The 16,549-nt window shown below is 48.1% G+C and overlaps 1 protein-coding gene across 1 annotated transcript; it reads right to left on the bottom strand.

Moving 5' to 3' along the window:
* Positions 1-62: 62 nt before the first annotated feature.
* On the bottom strand, positions 63-16,067 carry DZIP1L (DAZ interacting zinc finger protein 1 like). The gene is made up of 13 exons (XM_057429132.1): positions 15,474-16,067; positions 14,579-14,663; positions 13,806-13,930; positions 13,258-13,419; positions 12,915-13,040; positions 11,714-11,846; positions 11,168-11,200; positions 10,368-10,412; positions 9,772-9,908; positions 8,374-8,566; positions 7,805-7,997; positions 6,907-7,040; positions 63-297 (listed from the first exon to the last, which is right to left on the bottom strand). The coding sequence occupies exons 1-13, from the start codon at positions 15,966-15,968 to the stop codon at positions 281-283; spliced, it is 1,878 nt and encodes a 625-aa protein (XP_057285115.1). The 5' UTR covers positions 15,969-16,067; the 3' UTR covers positions 63-280.
* Positions 16,068-16,549: the final 482 nt, after the last annotated feature.

The raw sequence follows: 16,549 nt of genomic DNA, 5'->3' as shown, positions 1-16,549 counted from the left end.
GAAATCAGGTTTCCAACTGCATTAGAACAAAAAAAGGTGCACGCATAAAATCACAAGTAAGCACCTTTGAAAGTTACATTTATTTTATATGCAACACAAATACTCTGACAAACTCACCGAGTCAGCTATCTCTCGGTTTCACTTTGATGTGTGCAAGTGTGTAGATGACAAGATTGCAGGCAGGAGCATTATGGAGGGTAACAGAGAGCTGAAACAGAGGTGTAGCAGGAATTCTTGCCCTCAGTTGATTTCTGATCTTCCAGCATCAGTTTTCATTTCCTTACCTCTGCTGAAATCCTGCAGTATAAAAAATAAAATGTAGTGAACTTTACTGAAAAAAACAATAAATCAGATTCCAAAGCAGAGAATAATTTATGAGCCTGTTTGCAGTGTAAAAACACCTAATGTTACAGCTGCACCTCTCTGTGGCCATAATAGACCTTCTCGTGTGATGAGTACCACGAGTGGTGAGCATCATGCTCCAGGGGAATGACAGTGTGGGGAGAACCAGCATCTGCAGCCACTGAGCTATGGTTCCTGCTGCAGTCAGCATGTGGTGTTTCCCTCTCTTGGGACATGGGCCCAAATATCTCCCTTTCAACTGCACTGATCTGTGATCTGAAAGCCCTGAAGCTGAAACCACCAGCTTAGGGAAAGCTCTGGGTCTTTACTGAGAACCAAGTTCCCTTTTCCAGGCTTTCTTCTGCAGGCCAAAAAAATATGTGGATACCCTAATAATTTACTGGACTTTAGAAAAAAGAAGCTCCAAAAGCACTCCAGAATGACTCAGCATTTTCTTGGAGACAGCTCATTGTGTCCCAGTGCTGTTATGTCCCAATGCCAGCATGCAAAGGACACAAAACCCCATGCCACAGCCCACAGTGCTAAGGGCCAGCTGCATAGGGAGGGGGGATGCCCAGCCTATATGCTGGTTTGGGGGGTACCCTGGGGTCACCCACCCAAAACACAGCCTCTACACCCTATGCTGTGCACTGCAGGGAGACGTTTAGGGATGAAATTGGGCTCAGAAACTCAGCACCAAATGCTTAACTATGCTGCTGAAAGGAGCAGCATGCTGTTCTCACCAGGTCACCCTGCAGGCAGAAACTCCTAGAGGGTACAGTGCCATTCCAAGGCATGCAGAGGAATGCTATCCTGCTTTGCTGCCTGGTTGGAGTTTTGGTGGAGAAATTAAATATTTGCTGTGCTGGACTGGGTTTGGTGGCTTGACCCATCACACAGCAACAGGAGGTCTGTGCCTCTAGAAGTCTTCATCTGACTAAAACCTGGAAATAATTATTGGAACCCAGATATGCAGATCTCTTGACCCCATGAATAAATCCAGTATTTCCTCCTGCTCTTGCTGATGGTGAGGAAGTAAAGACCCTCCCTCTCCCTTCAATTATTTTGCCTTTATTGATAATAAACTGCGGGGCAAAGGATGCATTTGATAGCTCTTACAGAGCCAAGGGAGATGAGTCAGGAAAACTGTGACTGGTGAAGCATGTGGGTGTATGTGTGCCTGCACTCAGAAATGGGTTTGTTTCCGTAAATTTGATTGCCTTCTGAAAAATGTATATCCTGTTTCAGAGGAACTGATTAAATATAGGCTTGTCTACTAGAGCAAGTTCTGAAAAGGCTGTGTGTATTATCTGCCAGAAGAGCTCTATATAGTTTCTTTCTGAGCTTCTGCAACCTTTATAAGTATGTAAGAGCACTGTAGATTTGTGTGGACTTTGACCAAGGGAAGCGAAGACACGTATCTGAAGCTACAAATTGGACTATGGATAAGAACTCTCCTGAAATCTATATGCAATTAAAAGCCCAATCTTCCTTCCTATAGTGACAAGGTTATTGCTTTTATATAGCTGAACAGAGATGAATGAGCCTACTGATTAATAGCACTAAGATTTATGACACTGTGCTTGCCCCAAATATGATGGGAGAATAGCTCTCTGGGTGAGATATTCTAGCTGAATAAATTTGACATGACTTTTCTTTCTTTTTTTTTTTCCAGCTTGGTATTATTTGGGAGAGTTGCACTGCATTCAGAGATCGTTAATGCTGTGGTTTGAATATCTACTAATTGTCCCATATATATCCATCCTTTATAGAACTATTACCAATAATTAGAGCCCCACAAAGACAAATGTCACTGATAAAGACAAAACACAAAGTACGGTATTTTAAAGACCATGACACTCTAATGGCATTAAATTCTTGGCAAGGGCCTGACCTTGCAGCATGGACGGGCATGTGTGCTCCAGCCCATGGACCAAGCCTGCATCACCACCTTCTTTACTGCCCATGAACAAGCAGCAGGCTGGTGGGCTGGATTTGACCCGAGGAACAAGTGTGAAGACTTGAGAGTTAAGGGGATATGTTATCAGGCTCTGAGAAGCACTGGCAGCGTGAGGGCAGGGTGCCTGTGGTTTGCCTGCTTCCACTGTTAACAAAGTCTTGCTGTCTTATAGCATTGTAGCATCCTCACAGGTTGAGGGAAATGAATTTTGGAGGAGGCTCTTGTTCCATTCTTCCTGCAGGAGAAGCCAAGTTCGTTTCCTTAATTCAGTCACAAAGAAATCTTTGTGCAAAGGGAATACCAGGACACCCATCTGCCTATTTACCCTCGGCTGCAAGCAAGGGTCCCCACTTGCACTTCTGACTTTGTTTTCCACTGTGTGCTTTCTGTTGGTTTTGTTTTATTCTGCTTTGTTTTACATTCAGGATGCAGCAACACACCTGATTGGGGAGTATCTCTACTGCTCTCCGCTGGTTCAGTATCGTGCAGCCCAGCAGGGATAACAATGTGGTCCAATTTGATGGCATCAAAAAAATATCCTGAAAAGGGGTACACGAGCAGTTGCTTATCTCAGAAGGAGTCCATGAAGCAACAGGGGAAAAAAATTGAAAAAATTGAAAAAATACTGAAAAGAAAACAAATTCTTTTCTGGACAAGGCACACTGATGATGGAGCTCATCTCAGAGTTGCTTCTCCCTTTCATTTTCTCTTCTCAGAGCCCATCACCTGTGATAACCCAAGTGAATCTTCAGGCTCTTCTTTGTCCACTGAGCATTCTCTGCCATTTGGCTTTGTCTGTGTCTATATTTATTTGTTTGCAAGAGTATGAGTGTCACCTTTCTTTTAGCACAAGGCTCTCACCTATTTTTGGAGTTTCCCAAACTCAGGGGACACTTTTCTCCACCTTTCTGTCACCATCTGGGCTTGGCATTGAGTGCATGAAGCTCACTGCAATGACTTAAAAGCACCTCAGGCTTCAAAATTGTTAAGAAAGTAAGAGCAATTCATGTGCTGGTCAGCAGGAGAATATGTGCAGGAGCAGTAAAAGCAGCCAGACCTGGGGCTGGCAGGGTTTGATCAGCAGCTGGCAGGATGGGTGTGATTTAGATTTTAGTGCTGGGCAGGGCACCTGCCTTGGCACCAAGTTTGCCACGTAGTCAAGGCAAAAGAACTTCTGCTTTGCCATTTCACTACCCGTTTGCTGGTTTGGGCAGAAACTTCTTTCCCCATTGGTTTGGGAAAACATCCGTCCTTTATTTAATTCATTCAAAGCTGTGTTTATTGTGATCAACACTCACCAAAAAGAGCAGCTGTTAAATTTAGCATAAAGTAACACATCTGGCAATAACACTGTAAGCAACAAAAAACACAAGCCGGGTATAGCTCTTAAAACTTGAATTATTAAAATGGAAAATAATTATTTTCAAGGTACGGAGCTACAGAACCATGCATATAAGCACACAGGTGAGAGAACATACCAGGAGACATGGGGGTTTGCAAAATATGGGGAGGAAATGGGGTCTGGATGTTTATGAACAGTTTGCTGAAATCATGTTTATATACAGTGTTCTGCTTAGATCTGTCTGGGCTTTCTGCTCCCTAGCATTAAAACCCACATGCAAATGTTAGAAATAGGGAATAGTATAAGTCTGAACCAGCCCTGGAATGGGTTAGAAAAGAGAAGATAAATTGAGAAGTGACAGTTTTTCCCATTGCGTTTTCCAAAATGCCATACTTTTAAGGGATCAGGATCATAAATGCACTGCTCCAAAAGCACAAAATACAGAGAGGATTATGAAAATGAACTAAATCTACATAGATGAACACTATCAGCAGAGTTTAGTGTATGTGGTCAGTTTTAGAATGCAAAAAATTATCCTTTGGGTTGGAGTTTCCATCTATTCAAGAAGGAAAGGAAGAAGGAATCAGCAACTTGTGGCTTGCTACTCTGTCTGTCCAAGTGCATTCAGGTCAGGTTCCTCCCAGAGCAGAAAACAAGACCCTTTTCATCAACCTCAAAGAGAACCAGCAAAGAGAGATGCAGCAAGAAGGAAAGCTGCTTTCTCCCCTTCCTGACTCTGTTTTCTGGAGTGCTTCAAAGAATAAAAAAGCCACACACAAGTGCAAGGCTGTGTCTGGTGCGGAGAGTTGGATCCAGCCTATGGGATGCGAAGCTCATGGCTTTTGGGGCTCAAAAATCCTCATGGCACTGTCAGACATTGTGTTACTGCTTAACGTGCATGATGAAGGGAGAGCAGAAATCACTGCTTTTCAGACCACGCAGCATTTGTCCTTCTTGCTACGACCCACAGCGGCTCTCCGGGGATGACACGACTCCCTGTGCTGTCTAGGAAAGCCTCAGTGTTGGGATATTGCCAAAAAGAGGGGCAGCCCTGGGAAGGCTGCAAAGCAGCTCCTGCCCGTTTCTGATCTTGTGGCACCATCCAGTGGCCGCTGGCAAAGCATTGTCACTTTCCTGTCACCACGTGTTGTCCCCCTTGCAGCCTGGCTCTGAGGGGCCTTTGGGACCGAGGTGGTTCCCAAAATATCAGTGATGGCTTGGCTGGGCCCTCCAGGAAGGAAGGCCTTTTTTTTCTTCCTAAAAAAAGCAATGTGATTCTGACACTGCCATCAATTTAATTACATCAGCTCTGCCTCATAAATTGAGGTTATGTTTAAGTCCCATTTTAGTAATTTAATTGCATCAATTTAATTGCCATTGCATCACTCCAATTATCACTAGATTTGTTCCAGAGACCTTCTCTCAATTTGATTCTCTGGCTCTTACTGTTTTGCTCCCAATTACATGAATCCTGATTTCTCCCTCTACAAAGAGGGTGAGTGAACAAACATTTGCCAGGGTGAGTAGCACCAGAAAGGATGCCTTCAATATCAGAGCAAGAGGAAACACAGTGTCCAGGAGCCTCAATTCAGAGCAGCAAGAGCCACCAAGGGAGCCTCAACCAAGCCAAGTGCAAGGTCCTACACCTGGGTAGGAGCAATGCCAGGCACAGCTACAGGTTGGGCAGAGAAGAGATTCAGAGCAGCCCTGCGGAGAAGGACTTGGGGGTGCTGGTCTATGAGAAAATTAACATGAGCTGCCTTCAGTGTGCGCTTGCAGCCCAGAAAGCCAACCGTATCCTGGGCTGCATCAAAAGGAGTGTGACCAGCAGGTCAAAGGAGATGATCCTGCCCCTCTACTCTGCTCTTGTGAGACCTCACTTGGAGTACTGTGTGCAGTTCTGGTGTCCTCAACGTAAGGAGGACATGGAGCTGTTGAAGATGATAAGAAATTGTCCCCATAGCCATTTGCACAAGATACCTGGAGTTTCTTGGTGGGCTGGCCAGTGCTGGGGGATGCCGAGCTCCCACCTGGGAAAAGTTTTACCCTGCTGGGCGGTCCCGGTGCCACTGCATCCAGGCATCTCTCCAAAAGCCTCACCATCCTGGACATGGCTGTCCCTATGCAGGGCAGAGCCGGTTAAACAGGGAGCACCAAAGCAAGGTAATGACACACGTGGATGAGAAGGGAGGGGGCCACCAGGCACCCCAGGGTGAGCTGCTTTCTAAATAGCTTAAAGTCACTAGCACTGCCTGGACCCATCCCAATGTAGCTGTTTCAGGAAGCAAATGTTTTGTGCATAGGATGAAGCATGGGGAGTTTCCCTCCCTGAGCAAGCACTGGGTGAATAACACCCCTGTGTGAGAGGGGATGCTGGAGGAAATCTCCGCACACGCAGCCCAGGTCAGTGGTGTATGACGCAGCACCAACATCTCTTTTTTGGCCTAGGACACACCACAGCCGTGTGCAAGGAATACTTGCTGATGTCTGTGGTTAATGCATAGGTGAGAGGCACCTGCCACTGCTCCTAAATTCCCTGAGGGGCCACAGGAGAGTCCCCACATCATCTCCTGCACGTGGTTCCCAACAGGTTTTACAGCATACAGCCAACTGTTAAAACAAGCTTTCCTTCTTATGTTTGTCAGCCCTTTGGGTCTTGTGGGGTTCCCTGAATCCTCTAGACAGTCCAGTTTCCCCTGTGCAAAGGAAGAGCTGAAGATCTACTGTGCCCTAGGAAAAAGGGGCTAATACCAATGCCTGAAGGGGGTTTTTGTCACTACAAGGGCATATAGTGACAGGAAAAGAGGTTAGAGCTTTAAGCTGAAAGAGGGGAGATTTAGATTAGATATTAGGAAGAAGTTCTTCCCTGTGAGGGTGCTGAGGTGCTGGCACAGGTCCCCAGAGAAGCTGTGGCTGCCCCATCCCTGGCAGTGCTCAAGGCCAGGCTGGACGGAGCTTGGAGCAGCCTGGTCTAGTGGAAGGTGTCCCTGCCCATGGCAGGGGGTTGGAACTGATGAGCTTTAAGGTCCCTTCCAACCCAAACTATTATAAGATCCTATAAAATACCCTGGCAGGGTCAGGTACAAAAGTTGCTGATAGATAAAGCCATCAGTGCCCTGTTGCCTGGCTGGGTATGGGTGGGGTACAATGTGTTCCACTTCAACCCCAGGAAGAAGGTGACACGGTGGCACTGGTGGTACTAACCTGGGTTGTTCCCACCCCTTCACTAACCCACAGCAGTTGCTACAAGAACAGGCGGTACCTGAACCAGCAGTTTCCTCCAGCGAGTCCAGGTCTGACCCATCAGAGTCAGTCTCATCACCCAGCATCACTGCAGAGAGCGCTGGCTTCACGGAGGACAGGCTGAGCTGCTTCCCTCTCAGCATCACTTCTGAGCTGGAATGCAGAGATGGGTCAGATGCAGGGTTGCTTTGGCATCCCTCTTCCCCACTCCTGAAGCAGAGGCAAGGAAGCTCTGTGATGTTCTGAACTATGATCCAGCCCTGAGGAGAGCACCCCATGGAGAAACCTCACAGTCCCCATGGACTTGGACAGGTCCATCACACCCACTGACTGCAAACATATTGCTGCTAGCATCTCAACAAATACACCCATACCTTGCATGTGTTTGCTATTGCTTTGCTTGAGTTTAAAACCTCAATCTGGCTTTCTCTTGCTCTTGGAGGAAATAAGTAACTTCTTTTCCTCACCTGCTCTTGGTCACAGGTGAGCTCCTCTTCTCTGCTGCCAACTCATATCCTCTTACAGTGTTTCTTCTGTGCATCGTCTGCAAGCTTTTATTTTACAACTTCACTATTTTTGCTCCAAACCCCCAAGAGAGTTTGTTCATCCCCTTGCACAGGTTCTGGGAAGGGAAGAAGGAGCCAAACACCAGAGGGAAATGTCCCTTGTTTGTGTCCAGCACCATATGGTGGGTACAAGCCCTCAGGTCTGACTTTGCTGAGTTGTTTGAGTCAGCTCAAACAAGCAGGGAGACTCCAGTTTGTTTCCAAACAAAACCCTCTGTGGTGCCACATCACCCACCACTCAGCACTTTCCAAAGGTGCTGCTGTTTGGGAAGCATGCAGCATACTTAGGGCCAGATTTAGGGTCCTTGGGCACTGCCTGCCTGGGCATCAAAAGGAGATGGTGGGACTCACCTCCTTCGTGGGACAACTCGGTGGGTTCTGCTGGTCCCCACAGTGCCCCAAGGAGTCCTTGAGGGGATGTACGTGGAGAGGGCTCTGCTCCAAGACACAGGGTGAGGGATCACTGTGGCTTCAGGCTCTACTGCAGCTGGTATACTCATGGGCTTCAACCCATGAAAGGACCTGGGAGTCTTCAGGCTTTGAGCTGGAAAGCAATATTGAGAGCACGGAGAATCACCACCCATTTCTTGATAGTCCTGTAGGCTGCCCTTGGAGGAGCCATGCAGCCTACCCAACATGGGGCTGTATAGAAAAAGAGGGCAAAAGGGATTTGCAAGCACTCCCAGACCTGTGTTTCACTCTGCTGGGGCTTTTGGGGACAGCTGATGTTTTTTCCTGAATATGTCAGAACAACCCACATAGGTCAATATACAGAGAGAAATTGCAGAGACTTGCATCGCCCAAAATGCCTTTTGCTGCCCTTCTCTGTCATGTTGCAAGAAGACAGCATCCCATGGCCATCAGTGGGTGGCCACAGATCCCCATGGTTGGTCCCTGGAAGGGACAGGAGGTCACTGTACCTGGGATGGCAGAGAGCTGCTGAGGCAAAGCACTGCTGGACTTCTTGCATCGCCTGACTTTCCCCATCAGTGCTTGGACCAACTCATCCCTCAGGTGGAGGAGAGCAGGAAATTTCACAGCCTTCTGTTGCTGCTGAAGCCTGACCAGAGCCTGGAGTCTTTTGTAGGTCCGAGTGGAGATTCCCTTTGCAACCTAAAGCAGAGGACAGCTGAGGAGCCTGGCATTGTCCTCCCACAGCACCGGGGGTGGTGGTGGGGTGGGGGGGTGGTGGGGTGCATGTGGAAACAAGCCTTTGGCAGAATTATCCATATCTCAAGAGCATCCTGCAAGCTCCAGGCCCTGTCTAAAACCCAAGGACCCTCTCACCAGCCCTGACACCTATCATTTTGCTGGCACAATGTATCCTGTGCAAACAGCCCACATTTGCAAAGCCCTCACCTGTTTTGGTGAAAGACTGCTGAAGAGTAAATCTCAGTTATTTGGGGCAATTTCTAGGCTACAGGGTAACCGCGTGCAGCATTTTCCCTTAGCATGTATTTATAGCTCAAAGAGGTTTTGTGACCATGAATGTCCTGGGCTTCTAGAGGTGTAAAATGATGAGAAGGGTGAATGGGGGTGTTAGTTTGTGAGTCTGGCTTTGGGCACCTCTGCTGCTTTAGATGCCACTGCATCAGTTCCCCACATGCTGGGGAAATGGGGGACATGCCAGGGCTTCAGCCTACGTGAAATGAACCCAGGAGTGCTCCTTAAAAGCACCTCCAGAAAACAATCACACAGAAAGTCATTCAATCACCGCTTTGTCTTTGTGCCTTCAGGACCTAAACCCAGAAATGCTGCCTTGCTCAGAAACATGGGTCGATGGACTAATGTGGATCCCTGCTGCCTGCGTGCTCTCTGCCCTTGCACCGTCTCTGCAAGGTGCTAGGTGGTGGTGTTGCATTGCCAGGAGCTCGGGAAGGAGGTACTATTTAATATGCTTGGCATGAAAAGTACTTGGACAGTGAAAGTCCCCTTGAAATCCCCATGACAGGGGCTGCTGTGCCCTCAAACACCCTCCTTCCCTAGAAGAGAGGGAGGCCTGGGTAATTTAGCATATGAAAGGCTGCTTGTGAGAAAGATTTGCTGGAAAGATACTAATAACCAGCCTCAGAGATGGGAGCACGGTGGTTTATTCCCTGTGCTACTGTGTGATTCTGCCTCCACCTTCCCATTTGCCTCTCGGAGAGTCATTGCTCCAGATGGGGATTACTTTTTTTTTCTTTTACTGACTGTTAATATTTCAGTTGCTTTCCCCCCCCCCCCAAAAAAAAAAAATAAAATTAATCAGTTCAGAGCAGTTTTTGTGTTCCTGCACTGGGCTGGCACTGCAAATGCTGGCACAGAAAGGGCAGACTTACCCTCTTGACGCCCATGCTCTCCAGCTTTTCCTCCAGCACTTCTTCCAGGATGTGGCGAAACTGCTTCAGGAGGTTTGGGTTTCTCCGCAGGGCTTCCAGCAGCCTCTGCTTCCCACCCTGGATGGCCTCCTCACTGCCTGGAGTAGAGGTAGGTGGTGCTGGTACCAGTGCAGTGATGCACTGGCTGTGCCCTGGGAATGGGGCTGGTGGGATCGTTTTCCTCTTTGCAGATACAGGTCCCACCAGTCCCAGAGGAAGAAACTGATTGCTCTCAGCAAACTACATCCCTCTGCAAAGGGGCAATTTTCTCCTCTAATTTGATTAATCCCTGTCCACAACTTCTCTAAAATCCCACCTATGTCCAAGTAGCTGCCTGGAACAGTTTCCCCATTGGCAGCAGGGCTGGTCACGGCGCTGTTGTAGTCTGTATAACTGAGAGGGGAACAGTAAGCTGACCCCCTCTGCCCCCAGCCCACCACCTCATCACAGTCAGCTTTGCACAGCACTGCTTGTCCTCCCTGCGCAACACCTGAAGCCAAACACCAGTTTCATCCTGGTGCTCTCAGAATAACGATGGTTCAAACTCTGGTACCCACCTGCTGACTTTTCATCAGCTTCCGCTTTGGTCACCTCCTGGGTCACTGCAGGGAGGAAAGGAGACTGAGAGTCAAAGATGAGCTGAGGCCCCAGCACAGAAGCAAGTGTTGATTGCCACCTGCTTTTACTATACAGAAAGTATGGACACAAGTGTTCCTTTGGCTCAGGTCTGGCACCATGAAACCAAGGGGCTTTCCCACCAAGACTGCTGACTGGATTATGTCAATGGGCAAACAGCCATCTTCAGGGTTGGGGTCAGTGATGTACCCCTTGAGTATTTGCTAACAACCATTCCTGGTTTATGTTTTCTGAGCAGCAGCACCTGGCCGGGTCTGCAGCTGTGTTGCAGGCATGAGGAAGCTGAGAAGTCCCCGCTTTCTTTCCCTGGCACTTGATTATAGGAAACCCAGACTGTAAGGAAGAAACCACAACATGCCTCAGCTCCTTGTTTTTATGCAAATAGCCACTGGCTTAATTTTGGAGGAGGCAAGGTCATCTGCTGTGAGTACTTGATTGAAATCTCATTCCTTTGGGGTATAGCTATAATGCAAAACCCACCTAAGAGACAAGTTAGTTTTGCACAAGCAATCAGATCTGTGGTGTATGCTGTTGCAGCCGATCATCAAGGGACTGAAAGATGTCCACTCCATGAGAGGGGCAGACAGCCAGCTCCCTGAAGAAGACTTCATGGCATGCTTTTGTAAAGAGAGACAGAGAAGAAATTGTGGTCTGAAGGGCTGTTAGCTATGAAAGACTTAGCTAGACACAAATTGATTCACTTTAAAAATGCAGTCATTACCTTCAGGTTTTCCTGCAGAGAGCAGCTTGATCTGTAAAGAAATAGACTGGGCATCATTCAAAGATAATTTCTTTGTCTATAATTTGGGGTAATTTTTCCTCTCTCTCTGGAAAGTATTAAATGTATTCAAAAAAGCAGCAGAAAATAGCAAGAGCCTAAAGTGGGCACATAAGCTCCCCAAGAGCTATTCCCGTTAAGGAGACCACCTAAGAGGTCAGCTTAGGGACTTTCCCTTCCATAATATGGTCGCTAGCACATCAGATGCCATTCTGTTACATATATGTGTTATCTGCAGATCTGATGCAATTGCAATGCAAAGTGTTGCTCTGGTGACCTACACCCTGGTGGGCATGATTTGTGCCAATGATACTCATGGTATGCTTCATATTCAGTGAGTGCAAAAATAGCCAAATGTAGCAAAGCATTACAGAATGGGGTTGAAATTAGGCTTAGTCTTGATTTAGTAAATGTTTTAAGGTTGCTTAAATACCTGCTTAAAACTTCCTGATGAACTGAGACCTTGTTCTTTTTTATTTTTACTTTCCTTCTTCTCCTGGGACTTGGTGAGTCTGGGCTGCTCCCTGAGATGGGTGCTGAGGGCATCCATTTGCTGATGGACACAGTCCATAACTGCCCACTGGTCCTGTGATGGGGTGTCACGGGGTGTCTTGTTCTTTTTCTTCAATTAAAAGGGGCAAGAAATTAACAAGAAGACTTGAACATAGTAAAAATAGGTCTGGAGCCACCTCTTCCCTTCTCCAGCAAGGGCAGCTCTCTGGATTTTTTATTCATTATTAAGATGCCTTCCAAAAGACAGATCTGGCTTTGCAGAAGAGGTATGGCCGCCTTCAAAGTCTGCTGGTGGCAAGCCTGTGTCTTCTCATCAGCCGTGATAGGATGTGGCTTTGGTCACTGCATTTCTTTTATTCTTTCCCCTTCATAACACGGCTTTGAAGTCCAGCCAAGGCTCATTGGAAGTGTGTAGCCCTGCTTTTTCTTCCTACCACTTACTGGGGTGATCTGCAGAGAGAGCATCTCCAGTTCTTCTGAAAAGACCTAAAATCTCTGGATTTGAACCATAAAGGAAATGAAGCCTTTTCTGAGTGAGGTGCTTGGGAGCTAGCAAGGACATCTGGCACCTATCTGGACTTCCTGTGTGCTGTTCTTCCTATGTACTGTTCTTCCTGTGCAAGTCCTTCAGTTCCTACCTCTGCTCTGCCCTCTGCCAAATTAAATACATGGGCTTTTCTCTCCTTGGCTTGTGGACTGGGGGCATCCATGCTCAGAGAAATTCAGCTTCCCTTTGAGTACTGAAAGAAGATTGGCACCATAACAGCAGTGCCGTTCCTAACTCACTCCATACTCGGGGGTACCATGTACAGTAAAGTCTTCTTCAGGTCTTTTTAGACATTGAGAAGGAGGCAGATTGCTCCTATTTAAGTAAATAAATGTATTTTGTTTATTTAAGTGCTTTTCTATATGGTGAACTTCTGCAGTGCTCTGGTGAGGATGGGCTTCCTTGCAATAAGCAGGCTGACCTACGACTGTGACATGACATCTGCACCCTTCAGGACCCATTTCTGGACTCAGATTGTCCATGCTCTACACCTGTGTGAGGCCGTGGCTACCTGAACCTGAGCTAAGACCGGACAAAGCAGACGCACAGAGGTGCATGGATGTGGGTCCCTCTCCATCCAAATGCATCTCCTGGGATTCACAGTAAGGACACAGGTACAGCACTACTCACCTGCACCGCCATCCTCTCCCTCTCTGCCCTGCCTGATGCCTGCCACCACGCCTCCTCAGTGTCATCATCCCGCAGGGTTCCCAGGTTGGACTCCAACACCTCTCTGGCATGAAGCTCCTGCAGCTTCTGGAGTGGGGAAAGGAAGGAGCTGTGTGTTGCACAGGAGGCTTCGCTTTCCTCCTGGGGAACCCAAACTTGGCCAGCCACTGCTTCTGACCCCAAAATGCTTATGTACTCCAGGAACTAAGAAATGAGGCCTCTTTGGGTTGTGAACCTGTGATGCCATCTAGACCAGATGAAGCAGAAGGCTTGGATGTCCCCTCGCCTGCTTGTGCTTGCTTACCCCCTCCATGGCACTGCTCCTGCTGGCCATGTCTTTGAATGCTGTGAGGAAGAGCTGCTTCAGGTCATCTATCTCTTCATGCAGCTTTGTCCTCTCCTCCTCTTTCCACCTTTCCAAATATTTCCTGCTTTCCTCTTCTCGCTGTCGAGCTCTCTCTGTTTCCTAAAGGGAACGGAAAAATCAGGGCATGACATGGATTGGCTGCAGAGCAGAAGTACCAAAGGCTGGAGCTTTTGCCCTGGTGCCAGTGGTATGAGCACCAATGCTCTCATTACTCCCATCACTGCTCGAGCCTGCCTGCACACCAAGGGAAGTTTGAGGCAGTACAGCCTCCTGGGCAGGCATGCTTACACTGTCCTTATTTCCATGTAACATTTCCCCTAGGAACTGGGGGGAAGGGAGCAAGTTTTCCAAAGAAATAAACACAAGACCCACCATAAAATATTTTGCAGCAGTTTTTTCACCTGTGATTTAAAAATGCCCTGCATTTCATCACTTCTCTTCCCACCCCATCTTTTCCAGACAGGCAACAGTGCCCTTGCCCATACCTGCTCCCTGTGCAGCTTCTCCACTTCCCTCTCTGCTTGCAGCTGCTGCTGCATCTCCCTCAATTTTGCCTTCAGCTCCTCCACTTCATCCTCCATTTGCTCCACCTGTCTCATCTTCCTCCTCTCTGCAAAGCTCAGGGAAACAGAGATGCTGTGAGCAAGGGTGTGATCTGTCAGCTCCTACTGGGGTTTTGGTTTGGGTAAGGTGGAGAATCCTACTGAAGCGGTATAGGGTTTCAAAGTGAAGAAGCAGGTAACTGAGCTGCAGGAGTGACCATGACAAATGTGGCTGTGTGGCCAGCAAATAGCAAAAGCAGCTTTTTTGTCTGCCAAGTTTAAGTGCTGGATGCAGGTGAAGCTGTAACAAGGCCCCTTGCCTCCCAAACATCGTCTTGCACTTGCAGTTTTCAATGGGTTTTGCAAAGGAATATCAATTTCTTGCCAAAAAACAGGCATGGGAAAGGTGAACCCCTCTCCCATTCCAGCAAAACACTCTCCCAAGCTCCCCAGAGGAGCTCTATCCCATGGAATAATTGGGTGTAGAAGATCCTTAGGGAAACCAGGGCATGGAGATGTAAATGCACCACAGTTTTGTATTTCACTCTATGTCCTACCTGTGCTTGAGGGAAATGCAGTAAGCAGAGAGCATTCAGTCAATGTTCACAGAAATGCAGAAGAAAGGAGTTATAAGAAGTTATCCTTAACCTCCTATGGTCACTCTGGTGGGAAAACCTGCCTGGGAAAGAGAGGGAAGACTTTGTCCCAGTGCTCACCCTTCTCGGTGGTCTCTGCGTGCCGGCGCTGCACATGGGCTTGCAGGAAGGAGCTGTTCATGAAGGCTTTATCACAGAGGTGGCACTGAAGAAGGGGAAAAGTCAGTAGAGGGACTGTAATCTGCAGAAAAGGGCACTCCCCATGTCCCTTGCAAGGCAGGCAAAGCTTTGCTGCTTTAGAGCAAAAGGGACGACCTCAAGAGACATGGCTGTTGTGTTGGAAGCACATAGAAGGAGGGTATTAGGAGTTTCTTCTGTCTGAAACCAAAGGAGAAGGCAGAAGCCAAGATGGTCCAGGAAAAACTGCTGTTTTCCCCAACGGAATAGTGCAATAATTGCAGTCACCAAGGCTCTGGTTATAATGGGGTCATTTGCTTGCAGGGATTATTGGGCTGTATGAACCTAAATCATGTGGTTTGGGTGCTTTAACTCTCCAGGAGTGAGTGGGTTGATTTGGTGAAGGCGAAGCAGCAGGCACAAAAGGCACATCCAGCAGGCTCCCTGCTGAAAGGGTGGAAAAGCCGGGTGGGGGTTAAGAGCAAAATCACCACCAAATGCAGGAGCATCCAGAAATCTTTCACTGGAGAATGCCTAAAGTCTCCCTGGCACGAGGTGTTCCTCCAGGACACAGGGATCTCCCGAGATCTCCCTATACAGACCTCTTGTCCTGCATTTTGTGCATCTCTGACTACCTGTAGCTGTCCCCTCATGAAAGAAGAGTTTCCCTCTCAGCTGGCAGTGACTTTGTAATTGCACCAGGGAAAGTAGCAGGGCCAGGGAGAGCACCTTCTCTGGGGCCAAGGTTTAACCACAGAAAGGTACAAATACAGCATACAACAAAGAGCATCCTGTATGGGGACGTGCTCTACACCCCTTACACCTTTCCATCACACACCTTGCAATAGATGTTGGGGCCAGCTTGCAAAAGGGGCTGCTGTATGGCAAGCAACTTCTTCCATCTTCTGCTCTCCTCTTTTGACACTTGGAGCTGCACCACCTGCTCTGCTGCCTGCTGCTGGGTGGAAGCCAGCTCTGCACGGGCAGCTTCCAGGCGCTGGGTGTGCATGGCCAGGCTGGTCCGCAGGCGCTCCTGGCAGTGCAGGAGGTACTCGATGCTCAGCTGGGCCATCCTGAGCACCTTGAGCAGGACGGGGTCTGCCGGCTGCCCGCAGTGGGGGCACCGCTCCCCATCCAGGTTACAGAAGGTGATGCTGGCAATGTGCTCCTGCAGCACAGCTACGTCCACCTCCCTGGCCACCCGCTCCACATCAATGGCACTGAAGCGACGCCAGTCCACACTGATCCGGCGGGGCTGGAAGTGGAAGGGGGGGATGTCCACTGGGATGGTGAGCCGTGGGGATGTCCCCAGCATCCCTGCAGCCCCAGTCATGAGTTGGTGGAATGGGTGGTAAAAGTCTGTAGAAAAGTGCTGGAAGGCAAAAGGGAAGGTTTGGTTAGGTTAGGCCTGACCCCCCGGGTCCACAGCAGCTCCCACCAGCCTGCACACAGTGGGGGAACTGGGGAGAGGGTGGAGCTTACCTTATGTAGCAACAAACAAAAATCCTTTTCATTTTCTATTCCCATCCTTACTACCTGCTGCCTTGCCAAATTCTGAAATACAGAAATCCTGCCAGTTTGTTCACCATCTGCTTTTGGTAAGGGAGACTTCTAAAACTGCCAGATTGGAACTCTATAATAACCCATTCTGAAGGGAGCTGTAAATCCCCCCTGAGGGTACCTGTTTTAGGGAAACGGAATTAGCCTGTTTTGAAAACAATACACGATGAAAACTGGACATGCTTTAGTATCACAACAGTCTGCTGCCTTCTGTGGTGCCCTGCTCTGACCTAAAACTAAACCACTGCAAGAAGCAGTGTTTGCTCATTTTCTTAGTAGTGTCCTAAACAATAATTAAACAAATATAGTTAAAATACCTAGTTTTAAATCTGTGAAATAGACCTATGTTGTTCT

This window comes from Pezoporus wallicus, unplaced genomic scaffold (genome assembly GCF_028554395.1).
Source record: "Pezoporus wallicus isolate ANWC-B61680 ecotype Strahan unplaced genomic scaffold, APGP_CSIRO_Pwel_v1 contig_593, whole genome shotgun sequence".
In the NCBI taxonomy this organism is placed as follows: domain Eukaryota; kingdom Metazoa; phylum Chordata; class Aves; order Psittaciformes; family Psittacidae; genus Pezoporus; species Pezoporus wallicus.
Note: the sequence above shows the minus strand (reverse complement) of the source record. Positions and strands in the feature narration are given on the sequence as shown.

Coding starts and splice junctions, on each gene's coding strand:
- DZIP1L (XM_057429132.1), bottom strand. CDS start 15,968: ATGACTGGGGCTGCAGGGATGCTGGGGACATCCCCACGGCTCACCATC. Junction 13,931..14,578: donor CGCAGAGACCACCGAGAAGG/GTGAGCACTGGG, acceptor TGAGCTTTGCAG/AGAGGAGGAAGATGAGACAG. Junction 11,201..11,713: donor CACCAAGTCCCAGGAGAAGA/AGGAAAGTAAAA, acceptor CTATTTCTTTAC/AGATCAAGCTGCTCTCTGCA.